At 38.9% G+C, this 12,810-nt stretch overlaps 1 protein-coding gene across 7 annotated transcripts in view; it reads right to left on the bottom strand.

Moving 5' to 3' along the window:
• The window catches only part of FAM124A (family with sequence similarity 124 member A), a 224,977-nt gene that overhangs the window by 17,347 nt on the left and 194,820 nt on the right, over positions 1 to 12,810 (bottom strand). Inside the window, exon 4 of one of the 7 annotated variants that reach the window (XM_069205440.1) lies at positions 2,973 to 3,120. The exons of the other annotated variants lie outside the window; for them this stretch is intronic. Within the exon in view, the coding sequence (XP_069061541.1) occupies positions 2,989 to 3,120 (132 nt within the window). The 3' untranslated portion in view covers positions 2,973 to 2,988. The remainder of the gene's footprint in view (positions 1 to 2,972; positions 3,121 to 12,810) is intronic. 7 annotated transcript variants of the gene reach the window in all.

Below are 12,810 nucleotides of genomic sequence, written 5' to 3'. Positions count from 1 at the left end.
TTAGGAATCATTAAAATGCTTAGTATATCTGGTCCTTGTTGAACCTGCTACACTATCAGTTCGCACTACCCCCACTCAAGCTCTTTGTAATAAATTATGCAAATTGTTATAAGACATTCTTGAAGATCTACCCCTTTGATCTCCTTCCCTCTTATAAAGTTTGATTTTATTGCTGTGCACAAATCAAGTCCATTTCTCTGAGCTCCCAGACAGAAGCTAATACATTTGAGGTTCCTGCACCTCTTATATTTCAACCCAGTCATATTAGGTAAATTAGTCCAGAGGAAAACACCAGATGCCAAAGGTCCATGTAGCCCTGTGCATATAGACTGGCAGTGTCTGGGTGTCTTTGGTTTCTAGTGTCAAACGTTTAACTTGATTCGGATGATTTTCTATGAATCTATACATATATCAATCCTGTAACAGCTCTTTGGGGTTCGGTTGAACAGATCCAAAAGGTGTACAGAAAGCAGGTATTGCTGTTTCCACTGTTAGCTATATATAAAATAGCCAGAGCACGGATGAGAGGACCACTTTTTAAGCTTGAATTGTGGCTCAAAGATCCTGCCCTCCGTAATGAGTCTGCAGATATATACGTAGTCCTTTTGCCCATTAGATCAAGACCAAAGGTTTTTGGTACTCTCTGACACACAACTTGGAAAAATGCTTAAAGACTTTCTAACTGATTCAACATAAGAGAAGAAGTATATAGCTGAGGTCCAAAATTAGGGGGTGCCTTGGCTGAATTTGCTACTAGTGCAATAACTTGATTCCAAGTACTGTACTGTACTGATTATTTGTAATCTTTTGACTCACAAAGTGTGTAACACTGACAATTGTGTCTTGATAAAAACAGACATTTATTTTGACATTGTGGTAGGTCATACGATTGCTTATTTTCAAAATACTAAACAAAGTTAAGTTATAGCTGCACCAACATTATGGACTATTAAATCATATACAAGAGAGTTTTTTTTCTGAATAGAACTACCTAAAGGTACTCTTAAATATGTCGATCATGTAAAAGGAGCCACAGGGAAGAAAATACATTAGCCAGAGTAGATGTACAGAGCCACTAAAGGCTTGAGCCAAATACCTGGCTCTGGCTTGGCTCGAGATCCTTTTGTACTCTCGAGCTCCACACGAGCCGAGCTTTCATGCTGCCATGCCACCCACCCACTAACCTCATGCGGCAAGAATTAAAGACAAAGCATTAACATGTGATGTAAAAAAGGAGAGAAAGAGACCCCCTTTCTTTGCCTTTCTTAAACAAAAGCTCTGGGTGACGATGCAGGCAGTGTTGTTCTTTAGGCATCGTTGCTGTATGTTTTCTTTTTTCAGCAGAACTATGGGAACAGTGCCAAAGACAGCCAGAAATAAGAGACTCGCTACTATGTTCATGCTCCCATTGTACAGTTGCAGATTTATTCAATCAAATGCAGCCAGAGACAGGTCAGCTAATAATAGTTTATATCACATAGCATGCATAGATTTTCATGACCGGCTACTAAGTTCCTCAATTAAACATCTGCAGGCAGAGATAGGTAAACAGAGATGCTCATGCCCTGGGCTTAACAGGGCTTGGTTACATTTGTGCAGGTGTGCTGGTGTCCAGTGGCTGTCGGGCTTGGCGGAGACACTGCAGCTGCAGCCAATCACGGCAGAGGACGGTGGCGGATGCGTTTCAGGGAAGTGGAATGCAAGAGATGGGAACTCAGCGAGGAAAGAACTAAGGTTACAACTCAGAATAAGGACGCTGTGGTCCAGAGCGAGAAATCAAATCCATTCCTGCATGGTTTGGTTTTCTTTAACGTAGCACTTTAGATACAGCTCCTTCTTGGAAAGATAGCTCCCTTTCCATTACTGAACAACTCAGAGAAAGCGGAGAAATAGAAAACAGAAGAACTTGGCAAACATTGCAGGTCTCCGTGGGTCACCCAGGCCTGGAAAGTCATAAAAATGTTACCAGACCTGCAGGTCTAGTGACTTAAATAATCTACTCAAACCTAACTGTAACACTCTTGACCCATAAACTGGTTTCGAACTGTGTGATTCCAGAAAAATATTTTATTTCTCTAAATCACGTTTATCTTCATTACTATATACAAGAGCACATTCAAAAAAGTGAGTTCAGCATGTTGTAGTGCAAAAACCCTTTTGTTTGACTTAATAGGTTAACCTTTAGCTCCATGTACAATAAGAATCTAGCCCACATATAGTGTGCACATGACCACTGACTTGCCCTTCAGTTCACTAATAGCATTGTCATCATGATGGGGATAATAATGTTTCTCAGTTCATGTTTAGAAAATGTCACTTTTAATAACTATATTACTAATGAATGATATTGTAGGGCACTGCAATTTCCAGACAGCATGTTTCCACTGAAATGGCCACACAATTTCCCACTGACATGCAGTTTTACTTATAAAACTCTAACGCATACAAAGGCTAATGTGTGTAAATCAGGTTTTCGCAAATAGTTATCATTTGCACCAAGTAAAAATGTATGATTAGATTTGATCCATTTAAATCTTTGTTTCCATTATACTTCAGAATTACAAATTACAAAAAATGTGCTTTCCTAACTGCTGATATATTCTGAAACATGTGTACAGTTAATTTACAAGATATTCAAATGCTGTGTGTTAGAAAAAAACTGAAGTCCTACATCCTTTAATTTCACACTTCCTAGACCCCAGTAAGATTGTCAGAGAGGTCACTTTACAAAATCCTCTCACTCTGAAGTCACAGAAAGAGAGGTGAACACCAATCTCATGGATAATATAAGCAGCAATTTGTAAGAAAACATAAGTTGACATTTGATCTCTGACAGCTAAGATGACAAGACAAAAACAAGATTTGAAGGCATCTTCATGGCACATTCACTTTCTGAATTAATAGAACACCTGATCTTTGCCAGCTCCAGCTCTTGCACCAGGCAAGACAAGTAGGCTCGAAAAATAGCTCACCCTCATAATGACTGGCTCACCATAGCGAATGGACAAGTGGGTTTTTCGAGGCCTGGGCCACCGTACACACTGTGGTCACACTGCTCCACTCTCTGCAGCCACCAATGGAGGATGTATGCAGCAGTGTTTGGCTGTCAGAAGGCACCATCTAAAGCAATTAAAATTAGAAATGCTGTCCGTTAAAGCATTAGTCATTGGCAACTGCCCCAAATTATGTTTGGTCCGTTAAATTACGGGGAGGTGGTGACCCTATTTGGAAATTACATTGGTATATTCAAAGACAGCTTTAACACACACCAGAATGAGGTAAAATCTTGAATGCAAAGCAACAGACTTAAATTGAATGCAGACAAGAGTGAGGTCATCACTCCCGGGGCTATGCTTCCATTTGGAGCCCGGCTAGTGGCCTCAAATCTTGGTGATATGTCTACACCTGTGCTTTCTACTAACTATTTGGATATAGTTATTGACAGTAGCCTCTCCTCTATTGAGCAGGTTAAAATGGTGAATTCTTCTTGATGGTACTACCTGAAAGTGATTTTGATTTCTAAAGTCCTTCCTAAGTACTTCCCGAAGACAGTGTTTTTTCTTGAGGGAGGGACCATGGAAGTAATTCTTTACAGGGACTGCACCCATACAATACAGCAGGTTTCTGCAGTACATGATACATATCTATCTATCTATCTATCTATCTATCTATCTATCTATCTATCTATCTATCTATCTATCTATCTATCTATCTATCTATCTATCCTACTGGTGGTTGATATATATATATATATATACATATATATATATATTTTACCAGGTAGTTTCCAGGAGGTAGTTATAGTTAGAACCTAGCTTCCATAGGAAAAGCGATTTTTTGTTTTGCTAATAACTTTGGCGCCATTTGACGAATGTTCATGACATTTTCAATAATAGTTTGCCACTCATTTCAGCTGCTATATCGAACGTTTCATGGTGATTTGACAAGCGAGGACCGATAAAAAGTGGGGTCCCAAAACATTTTCCAAATGTAATTTCCAGTGGGGATTTTGAACATGACTACAGCCTGGACCACTGAACGGAATTTCACCAAGTTTGGCAGGACTGTAGATCTAGGTCCAGAAAAGATCTCTTTTTTCTTTTTTGGTGTAAATCTGTTCAATAGTTTTTGAGATAGTAAAAGAAAAAATATAGGCATCTAGGGATTCAAATTCTCAGCGGATTTGACAGTCCCAGGCTGATATCTGATTGGCTGCTAACACTTCAACCAGGAAGTGTTGCCAGCCATTTTGGGACTCAGACTCAGCAAAGTCCCCAAAAATATGTAATGGTATGTAACCACTGAATGGACTTACACCAAATTTGGCAGGAAGGTAGCTCTTGGTCCAGAAAGCACACTTTTTTGTTATTTGGTGTAAATCCATTCAGTAGTTTCTGAGATATTAAAGGAAAAATAAATTTGTTTATCTTGCCAGAACCTAAGCACAGATCTTAGGGTAATATCTGATTGGCTGATAGCACTTCAACCAGAAAGTGATGGCAGCCATCTTGGGACCAATATACATGATAGCACCCCATTGAAATGCATTGCAGTGAATAGCACGTTTTGAGGGTCACAAAAAGGAGAACGTATAAAGGGTGATAACAGATTTTACTTACAATATAAATTATTTGTGGCTTATGTGATTTTACCCTGTGAACAGGCCTTCTTCTAGTATTTCACAAGCCATGTTTGGGAGAAAACTGTTTTCTCATCTCATGATTTTCCCATAGAGGTAATGGAAAGTGCTCCGGAAGCTAAAATGAGAGCACATTTTCTGTACATTCATGTTATCTGTCTCAGGGATATGAGAATAAAGTCTGACATTCTCAATACAACATGTACTTCCAACAGGATCAGCCTGTCAGTTGATTCCCCTGTGTTCTACTGTAGCCTTCCAAAGTGTTGTAAAGAACAACCAGAGCGCGAACTGTCTTACTTATGACAAAAATGTGGCACATCTGAAGCCATCTTGATTGAATCAAACTGGTAAATCTTAAAATATTTAATTCAGAAAGGAACAAAATGAGGGGCTCATTATGTCATAGAAATTAAGGTTAGTGCAGCAGAAAGAAAAATTAGGACACATTTTAAGTGAGTTCTAAAATATCTTCCTGTTGTATTTCCAGCGGGAACAGTCATTCAGTTGATTCCTTTCTGTTGTACTGTAGCCTCCCAGAGTGTTCCAAAGAACATCTAGAGCACTAGCAGTGTTACTTATGACAAATGTGTGGCACACTTGAAGTAATCTTGATTGAATCAAACAGGAAAACTTAAAATATTTAAATTTTTCAATCAGCAAAATGAGGGTTTTCATTTTGTCATAGAAATTATGGTTACTGCTGTAGGAAGAAAACTTATGACACGTTTTAAGTGTGTTCTCAAATATCTACCTCTTCTATTTCATTAAAACATTCTGACATGTAGGCTGAAACACACACTTTCAACACCAGCAGCAGACTGCCAGTTAACTTCCTGGTGATCAGCAATTTACTACCGTGTTCAAATGAGAAACTAGATTGCTAACATTCTGAATTTATGCCAGAAGTGTGACACATCCGAACGCCAACTTGATGGCACAGAAGTCGAAAAATGAAAGCATTTTCTACTGAGGATACTGCAGTAAACAAAGAAATTAGGGAGCTTCAAAACATATATGTCCCCATGATGCCCACCAGAGAAAAAAAGCGCACAAATGTAGCACAAATACAACATAAATGTAGCCCAAGTATAGCTCAATAAAAGAACTGTGCAAAACACGTAATTTTTTTTTTTTCAGTATTATATAGCACAGACGCAATTCAGGCAGGAGACTCGTGATGTTTTTAAGCCCAAAAGGGCTTTATTTTATGTGTCTCATGATGTCTCCCCCTGCCCATCTCCCTGCTGCCTTCTGTTATCCGCGTCCATGTCCAACCTCCTTCCTCCTCCCTACGCGATCCAATGCACCATACTTGCCAACATTTTGAACTTGGAAAAAGGGAACTTTTGAAAAGTAAAAACTGCGGAATTGATTTTCCCCATTGACACATTGAAAATGAGGAGATTTTTAGGCAGAAGACAGATAAAAAAAAACCTTTTGGGTTCAAAAACACTGGGAGTCTCCTGACTGAATTGGGTCATTTGGCATGTATGGTTGTACTGCCGCTACCTCTTCCTCCTGTTCTAAATGTACTGTTATTTTGCTACAGCCACTCCTGCTGACCTGTAAGGTTTGTGTGTTAACCCTGCCCCCCCTTTTCCCTGCACTTCATGGTCCATTGTGCTGCCGCTGCCCCTCCCGCCTGCGAAGCGTGGTCAACTTGTTGCCTCTGCATCAACCTCCCTGCCCTCAAATATCCGAGTACGTGCCCCTAACATCTGTCTCCCCACAATATTCTAATGTCCAACTAGATTGCTAACATTCTATATTTATCACAAAAGTGTGGCATGCCTGGCGTCATCTTGATGTAATCAAAACTGTAATACTTAAAGCATTTCCTTTAGAAATTATAAAAATGAAAGAGTCTTAACCCATTGAAATTATGGTTAGTGCTCTAAAAAAGTAAATGTCTCAAATAGTGACAAAGCAGTTTTAAAGTATTTGCTATCTTGATGTTTTGATCTCTTGATTATATGTTACACTTAGGGGAGAGAGCGTGGCGTTATGGCCAGAGCTGAAGATTTTGCAACTGGGGAACCAGGTTGAGTTTTGGAGTCAGCTTGACATCATATGATTCCTGGCAAATCACTTAATCTTCCCCCTTATCTATAGCTCAAAAGGAATGTGTCCTTGTGTAATTTAACTGATGCTCATGTAAAGCAATCTAATCAAGTCTGCTCCATATTAAACTGCAAAAAAATAAGTGTTTTACACACTTCTGTCAGTGGGCTATACTTAGGCTTTATTAGCATGATATTTGGGCAACTTTTTTCTCTGGTGGTCATCTTGGGAGATGCATTTGTTATGAAGCTCCCTAGTCTCCTCATTTACTGCAGTATCTTCAGTAGAAAATGCTTTCAGTTTTCCACTTTGATTCCATCAAGATGGCAGTCAGATGTGCCACACTTTCAGAATTCAGAATGTTTGCACTCTAGTTACTCATTAGAACACTGTAGTAAACTGTTGATCACCAGGGAGTTAACTGGCAGTCTGCTGCTGGTGTTGAAAGTGATTGTTTAAGTCTATATGTCAGAATATTTTAATGAAATAGGAAAGGAGGGTATTTGAGAACTCACTTGTTCTAATTTTTCTTTCTACAGCACTAAACATACTTTCTATAACAAAATGAACCCCCTCATTTTGTTCCTTTCTATATTAAATGTTTTAAGTTTTACTACTTTGATTTACTCACATTGTCTTCAAGTGTGCCACACTTAAGTCGTAAGTAAGACTGTTAGCGCTCTAGCTGTTCTTTAGAACACTCTGGGAGGCTACAGTAGAACACAAGGGAATCAACTGACAGGCTGATCCTGTTGGAAGTACATGTTTTACTGAGAATACCAGACTTCATTCTCAGACAGATAATGTGAATTTACAGAAAATATGCTCTCATTCTACCTTCTGGAGCATCTTCCATGACCTCTGTAGGAAAATCATGAGGAATCAGTTTTCTCTCAAACATGATTCATTAACACCCAGCAGAAGACTTTTTTACAGGGTAAAATCACCTTAGCAACAAATGATTTATATTGTAATTAAAATCTATTATCACCATTTATACGTTCTCCTTCTTGTGACCCTCAAAACCTGCTATTCACAACAATGCATTTCAATGGGGTGCTATCGTGTATATTGGTCCCAAGATGGCAGCCATTACTTTCTGGTTGAAGTGCTGACAGCCAATCAAATCTCACCATGAGATCTGTGCTTAGGCTCCGCCCAGATATACAAATTTCTCTTTCCTTTAATATCTCAAGACTACTGGATGGATTCACACCAAATAACAAAAAAGTGTGCTTTCTGGACCAAGAGCTCCCGTCCTGCCATATTTGTTGTGATTCCATTCAGCAGTTCGGGTTGCAGTTATGTCTAAAATCTCTACAGAAATTAACATGGGAAATGCACTTTTTTAAACCCTGCCTTTTTCTTGTCCCCTGTTTGATGAATCACCTCAAATGTTTCCATGCATAACAGGACCCTAGAGGACACTGTATTTGGAAAATTTCAGTAGGGCTTGTGAATAGAAGCCAAAGATATAGCCAAGTCATAAGATGTTGCTCCTATGGAACTAGGTCCTACTGGCAAGTGCCAGTAGGTTAGTTAGTTTTATTATATATATATATACACACACACACACACATATACACAAGTGTGTGTCAAGGAAATAATGAGGGTCTACAGCTGTGTAATCTAAAAAGGATATCTGTTTGCCAATACAAAAAACAAACGCTTAGAAAGGGTTCACACACCTCATATGACTTGTAGAGGACTGCCGTGGACAATCTTGTCACCTCTCTTTCATAACTTTTACATATAGGTGCTGGGATGTCTGTTGGTTGATCAGGCCTCCTCATCCATTGGTAATCTAATGATACCAAAGAATTTTCTGAGCCTGGCATACACCCCATTCACTATCTGGAGGATTGCCTCCAACTGATCAAGTCTTTGCTAAAATCATTAAAAAAAATGTAACTTGCCCATGAAGGAATATTTCGTGTTTTTACCAAAGTACCTAATGCCAATGGTTTAGTAATGGTTCTCTATTTTGGAGCCTAGTCCAAAACATACTTCCACTGTCTATGTATCTGAGCTTTTAAGGTGGCTCACATTTTTCTTGGAATGCATAGATTGCCAAGAAATTTCAAAACTCAATTTCAGTTGCATTCATTAGGAATATTCAAGCCTCTTATCCCACCGGAACCGATTCTGCATACGTTTGATCTATAATGTATTACTGTCCCATTTAGGTGACGTATAATAGTTTCATTTGGACTGCCATGAGAATAACCTTTGCCAGTTAAAGCACTGCATACATGATTACTGCATTGTACAGGGCATTTGTAAAGACTTTACATATAGTATTCCACACTGGAAATTCACACATAAATACAAGGAAAGAGAACCCACATATTTTATGAGGGTGTTGATGAAAAGGATTCTCATAAGAAAAATATTTTCACTGCAAAGAAAATAAATTAGAGAAATGTGCACATGCCCATTCACAAAAGATTTACTTATCCAGATTTAAAATGCATTGTTACAAAAGCATACGTACATGTTGCAAATTAGGAATACTCCTGAAATTCTTTAACTTGTAGATTTCCTAAAGTATTCCTGAGATAGTGGGTGAATCCCATAAAAGTGAAAAAAACAGCACACAACTGATAGGGGGCGATCCATATTAATCAAGCCCATACTGGACAAATTAGACTACAATAAATATGAAGCACTTTACAAGAAAAAACAAGTTATTTCACGGAAAACCCTCAACTTTCAGGGGCCTCTGTAAATCTGTGACTTGGCAAGACAGTACTCGCATTCGGAAGACTAAGGCCATGGTAACGCCTTGACAAAGACTTGCTGTCATCACATCCAAATGCTATCCAGGTGAAACAGAAAACAGAAGCAACAGCTCGACCCACTGAGGGATCAAAGTTGGATTACACTGGTACTGCTTTTGTTGGTGCAACTAAAAGACTAAGACCAACTAATAACAATAAAATTGTTTGTGAACGAGCTGCATGACTCAGATGAACATGTTAGTCTCTCCCCTGAAAGTTCCACTGGCTTTCAGTAGCCAACTGGGTAAAGTTCAAGTTCTTACAACTAGATATGAAATTGATCACTACAGAAGCCTTTTTATTGGATGATGAGAATGAATTTACATGCATATTACACGTCCATGTAATTGATGAATATCTGCAACAGCTGCCCAGGTGATACTTAACAAGCAATATGGGGCACTATGTTTAAGACCTCCAACAGTGGCGAGTGATAGCTGGATAATTTCTAGATCCTATATGGTGCTTCAACAAGGATCCAATAAAAATGTGGGTATTATAAAATTCAAATTAAAATACTGTGAGTTCGCTTTTGGGCTATAATTTACTACTCCTATAAATACAATTAAATGCGAGTTGGTTTTATTTTCAATATGTTTGGAAGTATTAAAAATGCTTTTTAGTTATCACGCAAGAAAATAACATTCCCACCTTGCAAGTTTTTGCCCTTGGAAAGAAAGTAAGCCATAGTTAGGGGAGAAATATAAGCAGACATAAAATTGGATTGTTTCAGAAAATGTAAAGTTTGGAGTAGACCACAATAAAACCTTTAATTAAATTATTTGGAAATCAGCTGGACTCCGAATTTGCCAAAATCATTTGTAAAACGTGTGTTAATTTTAAAAAAGTACACCAGGCTTAGAGTTCTTACTAGATAACATTCTGTCTCACTAAATAGCAAGAGAGTACCTTAAGATTGTATTGGACAGATACTCGATCTTGGAAGTTAAGGCATCAAAAAGAGGCATAGATACAAGCCATTCAAATAGTCAAGCATATACCTGTGAAAGATTAATACTACACTATGGGCTCCCAGTACATCTTGTACTAATATCCGCTGAAGACAATAAGTAATGAAAATTATACTTGAACAATCTAAACAAATTCAAACACATACAAACATCACATTTTGTTTGGATACTGAAATAGCAAAACTCGATATGGGCAGCTAGATCGTATGCTTTATGAGGCAATTAACAAAATTACTCAACTACATGAGTCAAGTTAATTATGTATGAAAATTAGTGAAGGCTGAAAACAGTTTGCAAATACTAACAAAAAGATTGTTCAATGTGCGGAGAAGGGGACTTATTCAGTCTCTGGAATGTAATTGTAGTTCTCAGTCTGAAGCAAGCTCTATTTTAACACCAATGGAATTCTTAAATGGAAGGAAGTGCAAAGGAGTATTTGTATTACATTGAATTATTTTTCATAAACTAAATAAGAGGAAAGTATGTTGACTTGATTCAGAGCATAATAAAATGTCTATGTGTTTGTTACAAAAGCTCAGCATTTAGGGGCACTACCCTGTAATACAACAACACAGCTGTAGAGGTTGCTGAAGTGAAATTCTGGCCATTTCAGCATAATTATTTGCATAATAACGTCTATTATCTTCAGAAATATATGTCCTTAGTTTTTTAGATGAAGGTTCTTTAAGAACACTAAAAAGCTGACATATGTCATCACTGCAGGATATTTCTTTTACGTGTGTGCCGATATGTTTACTACCAGGTCCTGCATGTTAAGAAGCAGGTGGATTGAGAGTAGTATGCATGCCTCCCTTAGGTGCCACACATTTTTGGAACGATCTGATTATGAAGTCTATTTGATGAGATTTCCTATAGCCTCTTGTGTACAATTCCTTCATACCCAATTGCAAAATTTGTCAGCCCTAAAGATACTGTGCCACTCAGTATCAAGTGTCTTGCAGTGAAGTTCACGTTTTGAAAACCTTAAAATATATGCTGCAAAGTATGTCCATCTAAAGAGGATCCCTGATTTAAAAAAAGAGGCTGCACGCCACTTTTCTTGTGCCCCTTAACGCCCCCCTAATGCCACCATGGTAGCACCATGGCGGTAGTTAGGATGACTAGCGCCATAATGTTTTATGCTAGTCCGGCGCTTTGCAGGATTAGCATAAAAAATGATGACGGTGTTATGTTGTGCCTGGCTTAATTCATACTTGTTTGACATGTGCTCGTATTTTTATTATGGGTCCAACAACTGCGATGCCCAATATCTTTCTTAGCTGTATTTTTTAATGGACACCATGTCCCCCCTGACGTCGATGCTACGACGTGAGCTCATAGCGTGCCAAGTCTCTGAGTGCAAGCGCGCACGAAATCTGCGGGTAGATTGACAGCAGTGGCGCGCGAAAGAGCCCAGTTTGGCTCTGGCCTTAGCAGCGGCCTCTTTCCCACAGAACCTTTCCAACGTGCCCACGTCAAGACGCCCCCGGCTACGAGGGTCAATTCCCTTTGCCCGCGCATTCACTTCTTTGTAGTTCTCAGCCAGGCTGCCAGCTGGGGGTCCAATTAAGGCCAATTGTGATAGTGGCTTCAGTAATTTGGACACCAGTCCACTGGGACTGCCAAACCATTTTGCATAAATCACAAAATGGTCAACAGATGCCACAAATGACGGCTCGGGGTTTGCCTACAGGCATACGAAGGGGAAATTACAGCAGATAAGGGGTGTTGTATTAAACAGTTTGCAGTAGCACAGGCTGCTGCGTTGTGAAGTGGTTCTAATGCTGCAGATCATTTAAACTACATTTCTGAAGGTGGCAACTACAAACTGAGCATGGTAGCATGGCTGAAACCTCGGTTTTGTTTACAGCTCTGCTCTCAGCTATTCTTTATAAGTACTTAAACAGTTTATATTTGTATCAGTTCCTTGGGTAGCTGCACTAAAAACACACAACTTACTATACAACATTTAAAAACTTGTACATAGGAACAATTAGAAGAGTAGCTGCGACTTAAGTCCTCCATTGTTAGTGCATTCAAAAGACCCAACACCTTTTCAGATACTTCCATCCTGTGCAAAAGGATTATTGCCGAAGGAAAAGTATGTAAACTTCTTAAAAGGACTGGAACCCCTTTCTTAAGGCAGACCTTCCTCACAATGAAGGAGATAATCTAAGCTAGTGAGTAGTGACAACAACTCTTTTTAGGTCGAAGCCTACAAACAGAGCAGCTGTCTGGTTTGCAAAGACATCTTGGGGACATTCTGAGAGCTTCCCTGTAAATCTGTTCGCCTACTGCTTACCATTGGCTTTGTGGTTTCTAACTCACATTTGCATGCTTTCTCTTTGCTGACTTT

This window comes from Pleurodeles waltl, chromosome 8 (assembly GCF_031143425.1).
Source record: "Pleurodeles waltl isolate 20211129_DDA chromosome 8, aPleWal1.hap1.20221129, whole genome shotgun sequence".
NCBI lineage: Eukaryota > Metazoa > Chordata > Amphibia > Caudata > Salamandridae > Pleurodeles > Pleurodeles waltl.
The sequence above is the reverse complement of the archived record's forward strand: the minus strand, read 5'-3'. Positions and strand labels throughout refer to the sequence as shown.